The sequence below is a fragment of the Ascaphus truei genome, chromosome 3 (genome assembly GCF_040206685.1).
Source record: "Ascaphus truei isolate aAscTru1 chromosome 3, aAscTru1.hap1, whole genome shotgun sequence".
Classification (NCBI taxonomy): domain Eukaryota; kingdom Metazoa; phylum Chordata; class Amphibia; order Anura; family Ascaphidae; genus Ascaphus; species Ascaphus truei.
Window position 1 is genome coordinate 250,246,314 of NC_134485.1, and position 17,079 is coordinate 250,263,392.

The 17,079-nt window shown below is 45.0% G+C and overlaps 1 protein-coding gene across 5 annotated transcripts; it reads left to right on the forward strand.

Moving 5' to 3' along the window:
- Positions 1-1,173: 1,173 nt before the first annotated feature.
- Positions 1,174-17,040, forward strand: PLCXD1 (phosphatidylinositol specific phospholipase C X domain containing 1). Of its 5 annotated transcripts, XM_075590601.1 has the most exons (9): positions 1,176-1,409; positions 2,103-2,208; positions 6,369-6,546; positions 11,594-11,723; positions 13,036-13,172; positions 13,752-13,880; positions 14,362-14,517; positions 15,078-15,258; positions 16,153-17,040. In XM_075590601.1, the coding sequence occupies exons 4-9, from the start codon at positions 11,612-11,614 to the stop codon at positions 16,398-16,400; spliced, it is 963 nt and encodes a 320-aa protein (XP_075446716.1). In that variant the 5' UTR covers positions 1,176-1,409; positions 2,103-2,208; positions 6,369-6,546; positions 11,594-11,611; the 3' UTR covers positions 16,401-17,040. The 5 variants fall into 5 exon arrangements, with proteins under 5 accessions (XP_075446715.1, XP_075446716.1, XP_075446718.1 ...); XM_075590602.1 differs by lacking the exons at positions 1,176-1,409; positions 2,103-2,208 and adding an exon at positions 6,106-6,283; XM_075590600.1 differs by lacking the exons at positions 2,103-2,208; positions 6,369-6,546 and having other exon boundaries at positions 1,174-1,409.
- Positions 17,041-17,079: the final 39 nt, after the last annotated feature.

Consider the following 17,079-nt stretch of genomic DNA (forward strand, 5'->3'; position numbering starts at 1 on the left):
GGGTTGGCGGTGCTGTGGGGGCTCTGGCGGTGCTGCAGTGGCTGTGGGGTTGGCGGTGCTGTGGGGGCTCTGGCGGTGCTGCAGTGCCTGTGGGGTTGGCGGTGCTGTGGGGGCTCTGGCGGTGCTGCAGTGGCTGTGGGGTTGGCGGTGCTGTGGGGGCTCTGGCGGTGCTGCAGTGGCTGTGGGGTTGGCGGTGCTGTGGGGGCTCTGGCGGTGCTGCAGTGCCTGTGGGGTTGGCGGTGCTGTGGGGGCTCTGGCGGTGCTGCAGTGCCTGTGGGGTTGGCGGTGCTGTGGGGGCTCTGGCGGTGCTGCAGTGCCTGTGGGGTTGGCGGTGCTGTGGGGGCTCTGGCGGTGCTGCAGTGACTGTGGGGTTGGCGGTGCTGTGGGGGCTCTGGCGGTGCTGCAGTGCCTGTGGGGTTGGCGGTGCTGTGGGGGCTCTGGCGGTGCTGCAGTGGCTGTGGGGTTGGCGGTGCTGTGGGGGCTCTGGCGGTGCTGCAGTGCCTGTGGGGTTGGCGGTGCTGTGGGGGCTCTGGCGGTGCTGCAGTGACTGTGGGGTTGGCGGTGCTGTGGGGGCTCTGGCGGTGCTGCAGTGGCTGTGGGGTTGGCGGTGCTGTGGGGGCTCTGGCGGTGCTGCAGTGCCTGTGGGGTTGGCGGTGCTGTGGGGGCTCTGGCGGTGCTGCAGTGACTGTGGGGTTGGCGGTGCTGTGGGGGCTCTGGCGGTGCTGTGGGGTTGGCGGTGCTGTGGGGGCGGTGAAGCTTAGCCTCGCTGACTTCCTGCGCTGCCGTCAGGGAGACCCGTGCCGGGTGCCCCGCAGCCACACTGCGTTTTGTTTTTTTTAAACGGGCACTGACTCACGGGGCCCGGGACGCCCTGGCAGTCCCCCCCCCCCCCTGTTGGCGGCCTTGTTTACAGACAAGGTTACAGTTGTGTTAGAAGAGGTAGGATAGGATGGCAATGAGTTAGAAGCGGCCCTGCCTCATGGAGCTTACAATCTATAGGCTGGGTATGTTGAAACATTGAGAACAGGGGATGAGAGGGTTGGTGAGTTTCAGATGTAATAGAGCAGCTGTAACATTACCAAACATTAGCGAACGGCGACACCCTTTGGCTGCCGCCTTTGGGGCGATCCAGGTGTTATGTCCCAGAGATTCTTTTGCAGAAATAAAAAAACAAAGCAGCAGCACACAGTACTTCAGATCAGATATGCAGAGAGGAGGGGCTGATGGGCGCCAGGTGGTCTTTGATGTGGTTCTTGTCACGCTGTAAACCTGTTCCACACTGGTTTGGTGGACAGGACAGTGAAGGCATACCGTGGAGTCTCTCTTAGGGAGACGCCTTTGGGGTGACTCGGGTGTTATGTCCCAGAGATTCTTTTGTAGAAATGAAAAAAGCAGCACGGCAGCAAACAGTAAGTACTGTGCTTCCGGTCAGACATCAAGTGTAACACACTTTTGTTGGATCTGGCAAAGTGTTTTATATTATTGTTTAATCGAATATGAATCAGGGGGTTTCCCGTTGTGTGACACCACGCCAGTGATTTCTGTAGAGCCCCCAGGTTCAGGTACAAATTATTTTGTAATGTTTGCCCTCAGTGTCTTGGATAAAATGTCTGCCAGAAAGTTCCTTTCATGTGAATCATCAAACATTACACACAACTTGAACCTACTGGTTGGAAAATTTTACTATATGTTGCAAGTGTTTAACCATTCATGACTGGACCGCAGTGCAGTTTTGTTTAGCCAAGAAAGGGATTTACAATGAATCTTCCTATCAATGGGGAGCTCTTAGAGCAATTACTATGTAGTCAGCAGTCCACCAAGTGCCAAACTGAAAACAAATAATAAACAAACGGTCGGATTGCTGCTTTCTGCAGGTTTTACTATTAACATGGTCACTCCATTTTTGTCTGGCACATTTAAGAAATATCAATATGTAAAATGTGTTAATTACAAAGTCAGCCTCTGAACGCACCAATTGACTATTGTATGTTGATGCTATACAACTGCAAAATTAGCCTAAAATATAACGTAATTATTTATACCAAGTAATAATATGTTGCGATCCCTATGTGAATTTCATGTTCCACCCTTTTTGAATACAGGTTTAGCAAGTTTGTGTAGGTGGAAGTTACAGAACTATATATGAATAAATAGCTACGCTGGATGAAGAAGGGAAGCATCATTACATCACATAATCATTTTTACAAGGTCAGGTCATCAACATATAAACTAATATGATCCTGAATTGAATAAGTAGAAAAATGATATATTAACTAGATCTAACTTTATTGAGATGAAAACTTAACCTATTTGTGGCCATCCCTGGATGAGCCTTATGCGTAAACTATGAACTGTTCAATCCCTTTACACCTAACTTTCCAATGACCTGTGCTTCAAATGATGGGCTATGATAGGATTTATAGATGTTACTTGTAGCAGTGCTAAAACCAGATTGCAAACAAAATAACAATTTAACTAGTGTCCTTAAACAAACGTAATCCTCTTTTTCACCTTTCTAGTTTCTTTGATGATCAATAGAATGTCCCAACCACCCCTCTAGACCACACGAAGGTGATCAACAATAGAAAGGAGATCCCTCCAAAGCCTTAACTTCCATGTTGAATGTTAGTTTGTCAATATTGTATCACCCAGATAAACCCTACCACTCTTACATCATTTCCGCCTTAGGAGCAACTGCGTGTTTAATAAGATATTGCTTGTTTTAGGAGAAGTCACAGTGGCAGATCTCCCATTAGGTTTGATTGGCGGTAACATTTAGGGGCATCAAATTTTCAGCTTTTTTTCCATATAGAGAGACCCCGCTCTCTTCCCCACTGATTTCCGTGGGAGTGCACGGGGCCTCTGTAAAGGTCTCTTATCGTCCCCTTCACACAGCCCTTCTCCTTCTGTAACATCGCGGCATCAAATGATGTTATGGCAACGCGTTCCCATGACAACGTGCCATTGCGTTGCATTGTCATGGAAACGCGCCGTTACGTGACGTTGTGGCATCATTTGACGCCGCGATGCTGCAGAAGGAGGTGGCCCGGGCAAAATGTAAGTGCCTATGGACGGCAAAATGTGAAAACCGCCACTGGGAAGACACCACGTTGAAAAATAGTACAAAAATGTAAAAGTTGTGCTGGATGGGACGCAGTCGTTAACAATGTTCTTGTTATACAAAACTACAATGGAGGGAGGCTGCCTTTCCATTAACTATTTTGTTTTTACCGACATATTTTTTCAAAATAGATAAAAACTATAGGATATCACCATGTTACTATTATAAAACAAAATGGTTGAAACGGCATGATGCCATTTTGACTCTCTTGCAACACCACTGGGTTATAATAATGGTGTCAGGGGATGCTACTGCATCATGCCCTCAGCAGCTCAAATGACAGCATATTGTGGATCCTGATATTGGTGCTGTGGTTCTGTGTCTGTGAGTTTTCTTTGCAGCTTCACATACAGAAAATGTGCCCTTTGCAGAAACCAATATTGTTAACAAGCAGGAAGTGCCTATCAATACAACAAAGCAAATGAAAAGAAAAGACATCTTGGGAAGTACATCTGTAGCAGATAATCTTTACACAAAGCTAGTTATCATACAATAGCAGTAGAAATGTGCTTCCGTTCTCAAATTAGTTTTATGCCTTTTTTTGCGTTCTGTTCTTAAATGCAACATTTTTTGCAAAAAAAAATATATTAAAATTTCACAAAAACGGCAGCAAATGGCAAAGTTTACATTTGAATGCTTGTCAAAGTTTGTTTGCAAAGCTTGCCATTGTTGTTGGGGAAAAAGGGCAAATTGTGAACACAAACGAATAAAAACAAAAACACACTGAGGTAAGTATTCAAAGGTTTTTTCAATAGTATTTTTTTACATACACGAGACAATGAAGGTGAGATAACAGTCATGGTGCATTTTTAATAGGTTCCATGGAATCACAACAGCAACGCATTCCTGGCCGCTGTGGCAGTAAAGTGGTTAAAAAAACCACATTGTTTTCTTGCTTTATGTAGTTATTCATGCAGTTCCCACGTAGGCCCATAATCTATTAAGTGCGATAGCGTCAGGATTGAGGGTGTTGAGTGTTTCATGGAATGTATCTAGCTGACTGACCTTACACCTTGAAAGAAAAATCAAGCGAGTAGTAGCATCTTTAAATATTTTGTAAACATTGTAACCTGAAGCCTAGGAACTTTACATCCCTAATCTCTGCCTTATCACATTTCTGAATAGGCCCTCAGCAATGGAGCTGATGTAATGGTTTTAGACCTGTAGTGCCAAGGGCACAGCACCCCACCTCCAGCACTTTCGGGTAGTGATCACTTTTGAGGCGATCAAACGACATAACTGGTGCCCGGATGCTGGAAACGGAAGTGCGGGGATCTCTGTCTGAGCAGTCACCCCCATCGGCCCCCAGAAAAAGAGCACGTGCCATGATGTATCTGGTATGTCACAAAGGCACTCAAAAGTTAAAGTTGCAACAACAACAAAAAACTGATTTCTTTAGAAAGATTTAATCACATGTTTTCACTTCTTCTCTGTAAAAAAAAAAAGGGACAAGAAAAAAAAGTTATTTTTTTAGGCCTGTAGTTCAAAGTTCTAGTAGCCGTATTAGTGCTGGTTAAATACAAACCTGTTGTACAGATGTAGCCAGATTAATTTTCACCGCTGCCAAGGAAAGCCACGGGAACGAGACCGCAGGATTAGAGATGAGCGAAACTGTCAAAATCCGTTCCCCGTTAGTTTCATTCAAAATCCGTTCCGCAGTGTATAATATGTCTGCGGATTGTTCCAGTTTCAATCCATGTGGATTATCCCAACACCGGCATTAGATCCAAGCCACAGATTCCGCGAACCGTTGGAAGATTCTAAGAGTAGAATCCGCGGATTTCTGCAGTCCAATGGAGGATTGTAAGAGCAATATCTGCGATTTCCGCAATCCGCTGGAGGATTTGTAAAAATTCAATCTGCCCCCCAAAAATCCACCCATCCCTACGCAGGGTCCCCCGACAGCGGGAATGAACTCCTGTGTGCATCCTATGAGAAAGCACGGACGGTCGTCGGCTTTTACCTTCCCCAGAGCTGCAGCATTTTGCTTTTCCTCCTTCTGCTCCGGGGAAGATGTCTGGCTACATCTGTAGATTTCATTAGTTTTAGGGGACCAACATTAGGGTTCTTCGTAGATGAACAGTAAAATAAATTAAAAGACAAAAGTGCACGAGGTTAAGTATAAAAAGGTTATATTCCAAATATAGACAAGAACACATTCAAAAGCATTGAGCACGGGTAAGTGTCCATACTCCAGATCCGTTCAGTCCGTATAGTATGTGGAGTGACCCACAATGCCGCTCCACGACTGCGACAAGATGGGGGTACCAGAGGGACGCTCGCAGAGACCAGAAGGCTCGGAAATTACATCTCAATTACCCAAAGTTCCAGCGCGTTTCGCACTGGTAGTTCATTGTCACGGGTTCTTCATAGATACAATTATAGTATAGAGAGCAATAAAAACCTGGTAGCTTTCATATAATTGGTGTACACTTGAAGAAGTAACCAATGAGGTTTTCAAAAGTTTGTTTACTATAACCTCATCTTTGGGTCCATATAATTAGATATATATATATATATATATATATATATTCGCAACTGTGCGCGCTACACACACACACACACACACACACACACACACACACACACACACACACACACACACACACACACACACACACACACACACACACACACACACACACACACACACACACGATGACCAAATTGCCTACACACACAGTATCACAAGAGATTAGGTAAAGTCTATAAAAACACTCCAAAGCATTTACAGGTATCTAGAAAATGTATTTCAAATTACAGATTTATATGATTAATAAGTGAAATGTAAGCGACTGACATTTGTTAAACATCACATGCCACTTTGATTAGTTTATTTTGTCCTAGGAGGGACTGCACCTTTACTGTATCATTACCCGTCGTAATGCATTCATGACTCTCCAGTACTGACAGAGTTAACCCTCTTCTAGAGGTATTCTCCCTCCCCAGCACTGAAGGGTGCAACGCAGACAAGAGTAGCCTCTCCCTTCCTCCTTCCCTCTTGCTGCAGGGATCACAGACTGCACCGCGTGGCTACTGTTTGCGTCTCATGAGTGTGTGCACTATAGCCTGTGACAGACATGAGGTTCAGGCCATCACTCACATCACATACACCCACAAGAGAGAGGGGAGTGTACTGTTTTGTGTCCAATCCCTGCAGCGGTAGGTTGGCTTTATCAGCACCTGAATGTATTTATATACAAATTGGTAGATTAAGGAATGTAGAGCATTTTTTTTTTTTTTTAAGGATCCTGTTCACATGTGACAAACAAGAAGTGATTTGTTAGGCAGTCTCCAGCTGGTAATATCTTTGTGTTGAGATCAAACCTGAGCTAAACTTCTCAGTGATTGCTAAATAAATGTGTGACCTCAAGGGCAAACTGCTGGGGGTTTCTGCATGACTGGCAGCCGTGCACATTGTTCGGGTGAGTTAACCTTTTTTATTGTTTATTAGTTGTGTTGGCAAAATGTTTCTATTATTTCTGAAGGGGGTGATGGGTTGGTAACAGTCCATTGAAACACTAGTGAGCCCCACTTGTTGACTGTCTGCTTCTGATACAGTAATCTCGCTGTAGTTAGTCAGGCAGATAAGTGCATTTTTACACACACACACACACACACACACACACACACACACACACACACACACACCCTTACATGGTACAGACGCGTTGTTGTTGTGTATAAAGTGACGTTGCACACACACCCTTACATGGTACAGACGCGTTGTTGTTGTGTATAAAGTGACGTTGCTGTATGATTCTGGCCCTTCTACTTGTCACTTTAAAAATAAATAAAAATTATTTGGTTCTTTGGAAAACGAGTTGAATACCCCAATACATTGTACAATTTAATGTGGTGTTCATTTCCAGAGCATTGCAGCTTTTAAGTGCCCTTTATTTTTTTTCTTGGGGGGAAACAGTAGCAGATTTAGTAAGTTGTGTTTTGCAAAAGAAGGAACCCCCAGCCCCTCAAATGTTTTCATTCAAGTTTTGGCTCTTGTTTGGACTCCGTCTCCATTTCAAGACTTTTGTCATGTATTATGGAGCTCCACAATGTTGTTGTTTTTAAATAACCGTGTGTGTGGCCAGCCACGTTCCCCTTGGGCTCCGCTTCGGCCGGGGAGAGTGTGGCATGTCCGGGAGGCTGCAGGGGGGTATGAAGAGTCGCCAGAGGCTCTCTAAGGCTGCGTCCCAGCTAGCGCTGAGCGGGCGGTGCTTGGCGAGGTGATTTGCATATAAATATATATGCAAGTCCCCGCTCACGTGATGCGCACATATGCGTGTGCACACACGCTCACCGGTGCTCTGCGCTTAGATAAACCAAAACATTTTATACTCTAGAGCGCTCAGCTTCCCCTGCATCGTCCCCCCTGCCGCCTCCCTCCCCTCCCCGCGAGTGCTTGTGAAATTTTAAAGGTCAACCCGCGCTCATGCTTGGAGAGCTCTCCAAGCATGAGCAAACTCGGCGCCAGCGGGGACAAAGCCTTAGTAGGGCACCGTCATGTTGTTATGCATGCGCAGTGCGAGATTGCGCATGCGCTGGCCATTACAGAGGCACGCATGCAATAGCGCCGGCAGCCATTACTCACAGCATGGGACCAGACCACCACACCAATAGAGACTCTCTCTTCATGGTGGGACCATCCAGCTGGAACCCACCCCACGCGGAGGCTTTGCTGACGACGACGTCGCTGGATCAGCAGATCACTTTTGCTTCTTGGCCATACCCAGGTGCTGGAGCACCTGGGCAGGTACCTCACAACGTGCACTTTCAGTTACTGTGGGCAGCACTGTCGCACACATTGGGTGGATTGGCTCTTGTGGTCACCATGGAGGTTGGGTGCCCAGGGGCACCTCAGTACTTTGGGGGAATCCCATCAGGGTGTGGACATAACGGTTGGAGGGCACTGTGGGGTTACAACCGTGCGAGGCCTATATTGTATGTGGGTATCCAGCAGTGCTAGGATCCTTCACAGGTGGAGGCGCTGTCACCAGACGAATCGGGTACATACCGGGCTCCCAGCAGCGGAGGTTCAGGCGTAAAGCACCAAACACACCCAGTAGCCGCCACATCTCCCATAGGGTAGGGGAAACGTGTATATATAGATATATATCTATATCTCTATATGCTTACCCCCACCCGGCTGCAGAAGATGTGGTGTACACACAATCGGTCTCTCTCGCACTGCAAACAGGATTTCTACCTGCTTCAGCATAGTGTAGCTCAGTCAGTTTAATCTTTTGGTCTCATGTGGATCCGGGCCTAGGCACTAGTAGAAAAGGGCGCCAGGAAATTTTAAAACAGGATGCTTGCTTTATTAGCAAAATACACAGATTCCCAACAAGCTCTGAGAAACCCCAACCTTTACCTTTTTGTCACAATGGAAGTAGCTTTGGGCATTTTTGTTCTTTGTTGCTTGCTTTATTGTCAGCAGACACAGCGTAACAGGACAGGTTTTCTGCTTGTCCCTCTTGCAGAAGTTCCTCCTCTGCCTGCACTTCCTCCCGGGACCCAACTTAACCCTAGATAAGGCCCCGCTCACTCTGCCTGCTACGCGATGTATGTGCGCGCGCACGTTCGGCACTCGGATGTTTGTGATGGGCAGTGTTCAAACTACAAATGACTCCTGGCAGCAAAGTACAGCGTTGACGCTGCTGCACTTGAGGAAGACAACTCAAATTGTAATTTCATGCTGCAGCAGTGCCACGTGTACTTCGCCAGCCAATGAAATTACACACACACTTTTTTGTTTCTTTTAAAATTGTGTGGCCAGGTCTCCCCTTTGGGCATCCCCGTGGTTCCCTACCGCCCGATGTGGCTGCGGAGGTGCAGGGAGGTTGCAGCAGGCGACTGAGTCGCCGGAGGCTCCCGGCAGCTCCCTTTGCAGGTCGCCATCTTCAGTGCGGCTGCGTATGCGCGAGATGGTGTGCATGCGCAGAAGAGCTCGGTGGCCATGTTTGTAGTCCCAGCGCATTGCCAGAGGCTCATCAATAGCGGCGGATTACTATATAGCTTCGCATGGGGAACTACAACTCCCCAGGGGCTGGGAAACACATGACACCTCACAGCTCATAGGGCTGCAGCATTCCCCTGCAAAATTGGACGGTCCCTTTGTCTACAGTCTGCGTTACCGGGTGCTGGAGTACCCGGCAGGTATCAACAAGTGCACCAACTTTACACTTGTTAGTTGTAGGCAGCGCTGTTTCACACATTGGGTGGGTTGCTTCTTGTGGACACCAGGGTGGTCTAAAGGCCCCTCCGTACTTTGGGGGATATCCCATCAGGTGTGGACACTGAGTTTTAGGGCATTGTGGAGTTACGGCCGTGCGCGACCTAGTTGGTGGGGACGTTAGTGTTGTCCTTTCTCATGCATACTGTACAGTAAACTGTTATTTTTATCGGTGTGTGTGTATCATTGGATTGGGTCCTGTGATGGGGTTATCCAACATAGTAGGATCCCTCACAGGTGGAGGTGCTGTCACCAGAGGGATCAGGCACATCCTAGGCTTCCAGCAGCAGAGGCTCAGGCCCCCTGTGAGCCACAGGTAATGCGCGCACACATACAGTAGCCGCCATATCTCCCAGGGGTTGGGGGAAAGTGCGCTACATTTGGAGGCGCTGCTGATATCTCAGACCTGGGGTGCCCGACTCAGTAGTACAAATTAGAGAGATATACCATGTTCTCCTCTTCCAAGCAACAGGTCCGCGAATGGGCCCTGGAAATCAATGAGTCTCCCTGCCACATAGTCGCAGTGGGGGACGTGCCCTCTGGCACCACCTCTCGAAGTCCTTGACTGCCTCAGGCCCCTTCCGGGTTTTGCTAACGTACGGCAAATAGGCCAGAATTGGGACCCCACGTTACACTGGAACATCCTCATAATGGCCATGAGGTACGTGAGGACGATACGCCCAGCGCCCTTCACTTTCTGGGAGCTCTGCCCACAGACAGTAAAGCGCGCGCACAAAGCTGCCATATCTCCCAGGGGGTGGGGGCATGTGCGCTACACATGGATGATGGAGGATATGGAAGTCCCGCCTCCAAGTCGTGTCATTCAGTCTGTTGGGGATGAGCACACATCGCCCAGCAGACAGAGGCACGCCACGTCATGAGGTAGCCAGAGTGAGCTTGGCCTAAGAGTGGAGTTGGCTCAGCCCCAGGTCCCTACTTAAACCTGGCTATAGCCATGCTCCCTGCAGCATGGGAACCTCTGTTGCACCAGGCACCTAGTACAGTCTGCCCCAACAGGGCCGCTGACGTGGGGACACCTGGTACTGGTGTCTCAGGCCCGCCAGTCAAGGGGCCCGGCCTCCCTGCCGGCAACCCTACACTCTCCGCAAGCAAGCCCGGCCCTCCCCTTTCTTGGCTGCCGGGTCCTCCCCTCTGCTGGCTGCCACTTCCCTCCTGCAGGACAGAAGAGCCCTCTCCTTTGCTCAGCCCCGCCCATCTGTCCCTCCCTACTCCAGCTTCTTTGCCGGGCCTCTGCGGGCCTGCTGGGCTCTGCCTTGTGCTGGCCATGCTGCTCCAGCAGGCTCATCCAAGAGCCCCAGGTAAGCCCAGATGCCCCAGGCCCCCCTTATACCACCTGCCAAGACCCCAAGGGGGGAAGGGGTCTTATTTGTGTGTGTTGGGGGGGGGGGGGGAAATACATGGGCGGGGACGCAATGGGACCGGAGCATGTATGTAAAGCGAAAATGTACTTAAAGTGAAGCACTACCCTTTTTTCCACTTATCAATGCATGTACTGTACTGCAATCGTCATATACGTGCATAACTGATGTAAATAACGCATTTGTAACATGCTCTATACTAGTCTCCCACTTGTGTACAGCTTCGGTATAGGTAGGGAGCTACTATTGCTGTTCAGGACGTGCTGACAGGTGCATGCGTGAGATGCCGTTTGCCTATTGGGCGGTTAATATCCTTACACGTGTGTGTGTGTGTGTGTGTGTGTGTGTGTATATATCTATATCAACTGTAAATATTACTGTATGTTCATTTGCAAGGGATTCTGGGAAATGACATGCAAATGAGCTCACAGTGCCACCTTTTATCTCAAGCTCCTATTACAGAGCAACCCTTAAGCCAATGCATGCTGCTTTAAGCACAGCTTTTAAGCAAAGGCTGGGGGTGGCACTGTGTGCTCATTTGCATGTCATTTCCCAGAATCCCTTACTGCAGTGGAAGTGCTGTGTGCTGGGTGATAATGGTGAAAGACAGGGTTGCAGACCTGTCTAAGACATGCAGATGAACATACAGTCATAATTACAGTTGCTATATGCTTTACTGTGGAGGGTTTTTGTCACTTTTTTTACCCACCATAACCTTAAATGTGAAGTGTGTGTGTGTGTGCCATTGTGCCCTAGTCTTCTCCACTTAACATAGTTGCAGTTTTGCTAATAGAAAAACCTACTGTGTAACAATAGAGAACATTTTTTTTGTTTTAATTATCCACATTATTTGCTTTCCAGAGCATAAACATACCAGAAATGGAAAGCACATTGCACAAACCTAACAACCAGTGGGAGGAAACGCAAGATTGGATGTCCCGGCTGCCTGACAAACTGTGGGACGTTCCACTTTATAACTTGTCCATTCCAGGTAGCGTGGGGTTATTTCCCATTTGCCTTACTGCAGGCATGCTATAAGATCATGGTATGTAAAACCAGAAAAACACCTCCCATTTGCAAGCTAAAGGCAGAACACCCTCAATACACCATTGTATCCGCATGTCCCATCAAGTTTTAAAGGCCCGTCTCATTATCTTTTTAATCCAAGATCCTGTGAGATTTATGTTCAACTCCTTAATTAACACAAATGTCATTTCAAAATGGATGTAATAAGGACTATATGGAAGTACCCTGCCTTTATTGCACATTTGGGAAATCGCCCAGAATATTTACTTGTGCTCCTCCTATGTAAAGTGTGTCCAAGCATCTGAAAAACATCTTTGGGGAATCTAATATTTGCCACTGTTATTGGGGGGGGGGGGGGGGGGAATAAACCCAAAATTGATAATCAGAGTGATGATTACCAGTACTGTGCTAAACATATGGCCCATATGTACTAAGTGGAGTTATTATATAAAAATCCCTGCGTAATCTTTACCATTAGATCCACCTGTGGTTTCCAGCCTTTTTAAAAACGCATTGACAAATGATTGAATTTTATGGAATTTTATGGAATTGCACTGCTTGGTAAATTTGAAATGTAATACTAATAAATAGTGAATGGAAAGGCCTGTATGGGACAAATTTTGTCTTTTTTTGTTTGTTTTGTTTTCATTCTAATTGTTTTAATTCTATAGGTTTGTGAATCTCAAATCAGAAAATATTTGTACTTTAAAACATAGGTGTAAGAGTACTCTCTACTCATTGACAGGGACACCATACAGCGAACCCTCCTATGAAGCTCTTTAAAATTCTCACCCATTTTATATTTTTCCTTTCATATGGAGTTTGGTTGTAGCCTAAAAGTGCAATATGTATTTTAATTTCACCGGATGGCTGTTTGCAATGCTGGGCTCTGATGCACGCACACTAGTGCTACAAAACTCTTCTTCTGCAAAGAAATAATGGAGACAGTCACCAGCTTTATTACCGGTATATTAATATCATCCTCTGGATTATTAGTACAATAATAAACCTAATATAAATATGGTAGGCTTGTTTCTGGTAGATGGCTATTTCATGCATTCATTTTTGGAGACCATATATTAAGTAGATCTTGCTGTCCAGCCTATCTTTTTAAACTCAAGATCTGTTCACCTCATCCAGCGACCTAATATTTATGTGCTTCCAACAGCTTAGTTTGCAAAAGCATTGTATAGCCCACAATGCTGCTTTCATACATGCAAATGTACATTTTACACATGGTGGAGGTTCTGTGCTCTAAGCTCTACTTGCATTTTCAGGAAGTCACGACACTATGACCTACTGTTTGGACAAAAGATCTCCAGTTGATCCTCAGTCACCCAAATTATTGCAGATCTTAGATCAGTACGTACCCTGCATTGCACGCGCTATTATTTTAAAATGGTCTACAACACAGGTAACTTTTTTTATTTTGCTAACTGCAACAATGTATTACCTTAAAGTATCACTATGGTGTCTTGCGGGCTATTGTAAGGATGGTATTGGCTCCCATGTAAAAAAATGTAATACTGTGAAAGATTTATAGCCGAGTACTATGCAACACCCGCAGTCGGCTGTAGTATAAAATGATATACTCCCATTATACATGCAGTTATTGCTATTGAGCACTATGGAAAATGACAGTGAGATCTCAATCTGTTGTGGTACCATTGCAATGGGTAGAGCACATCTGTTCTTGACCTCTTCAGTGAAGATCATGGATATGTTAAAATAGGATGACCACTGCTTAAAATTAAAAACCAAGAAATGTCAGCTTAAAATATAATGGTCTGTCTTGTTTTCAAGTAGCAACAAGCCCCATATACTGTAATTTTTGCCCCACTTGTTGGTACATCACCGTTTAGTATGTGCCTCAACTAATTCACAGCTCTCTCCTGGGTATGTGAAGAGTATTTTACATTTCCAGTCTCTTGCTGTCCCCCCCTCCCCACCTTGCACTACTTATAGATCATTCACCATCCTCTGCTTTTGATAGGAGCTAAATATAAGAGAGCAGCTGGACGCTGGCGTACGGTATCTGGATCTGCGTATCGCTCACAGGCCTGGGGATTCATCTCCAGCTCTTTACTTTGTACATGGGTTGTTCACATCTGTGACTGTAGAGGTAAGGAAATGTAACAATGGCATACTGACCAACAGATATGTGCCGTAATCCTACAATAAACAAACGTGTCCACTCACCACTATTCCATAGGGACAGGAAAAGCTTTAATGTGAGTTATTCATCGTAGTCTAGTGGAGATTGGTGTATTGGGTTTAGGTTACACCTTGGTGAAGCTTATAAATGTGAGAAATTACTCTCTAATCCCTACTGTACATATTAAACTTGTAATATGTACACCAAGCTGATTATTTTGTATAACCTGTTAGGTAATTTGAGTTCATTAACACTATTAAATCTACTTGCAGACTATCATTGTAATATGATGAGGCAAATGCATGTTTTGTATGATTTAGGTGTACTTAAATGCATTACTTTTGTCATTATCTGTGTGCAATGAAATGCTTTGTATTTTGATTGCTTCACATGTTGCTTGTGCCAAGCATAGTCACGATTTTTTTTTTTTTTTTTTTTTTTACTTTAGGCAACATTAAAGGAAATATTAAATTGGCTGCAGGCGTATCCCAAGGAGGTGCTCATCCTAGCTTGCAGGCACCTACAAGAAATGACTCCCGAGCTTCACAGACATCTTATTTCCTGCATAGAAAGGATCTTCAGTCTCAAACTGTGCCCCAGACATGTATGTATATACAGTACCTGCATGTAACCAGCTTTCGGCCTGGGTATTGTACAACTTGAGGAATGGAGCTGAAGCTTAATAATCAGTGACAGGGTTATCAGGTTCATGGTAAAAGGGACTCACTTTAAAGTTAATGGCAGATATCGCTTACTCAGGCGCGATGCAGTGGATCGCACTTTGATCCCTTTTTAGGGCACTGTCTAAATGTTGAAAACCATATTCACAGGAGCATTTAATCTCGTTAATCTGTGATTGTTTATTTTGTATTTCAACAGTTCCATGCCTTTCCCAGTCCCTTTTTTTTTTTTTTTAAATCTGATGCTCCGTTTAGGAGTTAGGCATTTGACATTGAGTGTCCAGGTTTTAAAATGGAGCCCAGTGCCGTCTAAAGGCTATTATGGAAACCCCAGATGCTAAACAGGAAGAAAAAAAATAAAGAGCAAGACAAGTTCAGGGGGGCAAGATATGAACATTGAGTCAGACTACAGGACTCTGGGGAGGGAGGGGGGGGGAAGTAATTGTATTAAAACGTGTGTCCTCCCACCTGATGATGGTTTCAGGAGAATCCTACGCTGAGGAACATGTGGAAGCAGGGTTACCAAGTTATCATCTCCTATGAAGACATAATGGCAATTAAATATGAATGTCTGTGGCCAGCCATTCCATACTGGTGGGCAGACACCACAAGCACGCATGCACTTATCCACTACCTGGAGAAGAACAAACAGAAAGGACGGCCAGGTAACTCCTGTAGAGATGGCATAATGCACATGTGCTTGTGCTGTTTCTATATAAGATCTTATTTTGCTATGGAAACAATATAGGGTTTTCTTTTATTTGGGCCATACTGGTTTAAATAAATTCCTTCAGTGAGCGTGAATCTATTTGATAAAGGGCAGTTTTCCCATATGAAGATTATTTCTGGTAGACTGTTCTCTCACATTGGATTTAACACTGTTTTAATCTAGTCACTTCCATTGTGTTGCAAGTGAATAGATGTTACTCCGTTGTTCACTGTTACTCTGCGCTTCACTAACTTGAATGATTGAATGGGAAGAAGGGGCGAGTAAACTGAAAACATTCCACTAACGCAACAAATACACAGCGTAATATCTAAAAAATAAAGTATAGTTTGGTGATCTACATCTTCTATGTACAGTAATAATTTGGCACTTGCGTAGAACTGCATGCTGCAGTTTTCAGGAGTTACTGAATAAGTAGCAATGCTGATTCAAATAATGTTTGTGGGCTAGTTGGCATAGTTTTTAGTGCAATGTGTTTTTAACCTTTTGTTAATAATTAGATTTTGACATTATGCTTAACCCCCAACCCGCTCTGATAGCGTGTCTGAGATCAGATGCATTGTAAGGAGCCCCAACCCTCTCTAATAGCACGTCTGAGATCAGATGCATTGTAAATTCTTTTATATTTGGTATAATTGTCAAATAACCTGAGAATTACAGGGATTTTAGGGATGCCTGGGAAACCATATTGAAAACACTGCTTTTAGGGCATGTTTTGATATGCTGTAAGCAATAGATTACACAAGTCCCTAATTAAGTTGTTTCTATCATGCCACAATTTACTCTTTCAGTTGCATCTTTTAAAAATAGTTGCCTCTCAATTTTTTCATAGGTGGATTCTTTGTGGCTGGTCTCAATTTGACAGAGAACTTGGCTTACATCCTGAAACACCCTATGGGATCCATGAGAAAAATGACCCTGCCTAAACTTCCATTACTGTACCAGTGGGTGAAGAAGCAACACCCAGGAGCTCGGAGAGATTCAATCAACATAATCACAGAAGACTTAATAGGGTCAGATTGCTTTATTTCTGCAGTCATTAGTCTCAACAGAAAGCTGCTGTTCAATCACAAGTCGTGATTACTACTTCTCGTGGAAATGCTGTATTAAACCTTTCATTGCTGGGGGTGGGGGGAGAAGAAGAGAGAAAGGAGGAAAGATAGATATCTAAATGTTTAAATGCATTTCAAACTGATCGGTTACAGAATAGTGTTTAATGTTTGACATGTATTTTTACACCAGCTTCACGTTGCATAGCCAGTAACTATCCTCACATTGAGACCCAGAAGGTCGAGACACTGTATGCTGAGAGATAATGAAGAAAGATCGGACTGCAGACCTGAGGCTTGCAAAAGTACCCACAAGTATTTACTCTACAGTGGAGTTTTTTTTTTGTCACAGATTCTTAGGTTTTTCTCTTGAGCCAGCAATTTTCCATTTGTGGTGTTTTTATTACACTGCAAGATGGAAATAATACTTCTTCTAAAAGAAATGTAAAACCTGTCCCGATGCAGAAGCCACAATCTGTAATAACGACTACACATTGCAGCATCTGAAATGTCCACAAATCAGACTGCTCCTCAGGAAAATAGCTTAACTGTCCTAGAAATAGATTCCATGTACTGTATCTGCGGTGTCAAATTAGACGTCTCTGACACTGTCACATGTTTGAAGTGTCTCTGGTTTTGTCTCAGTGTTTAAAGGTTAAGAATATTTGTATTATACTACAATAAAGAATATATTCCTACTTCATTTTGTC

What these genes read in the sequence shown, in the direction of transcription:
- PLCXD1 (XM_075590600.1), top strand. Translation starts at nt 1,383, where the DNA reads ATGAAAAAAGCAGCACGGCAGCAAACA. An exon ending in TTATAACTTGTCCATTCCAG is followed by an intron (nt 11,724 to 13,035) that starts GTAGCGTGGGGT and finishes TTGCATTTTCAG; the next exon opens with GAAGTCACGACACTATGACC. An exon ending in TAAAATGGTCTACAACACAG is followed by an intron (nt 13,173 to 13,751) that starts GTAACTTTTTTT and finishes TGCTTTTGATAG; the next exon opens with GAGCTAAATATAAGAGAGCA.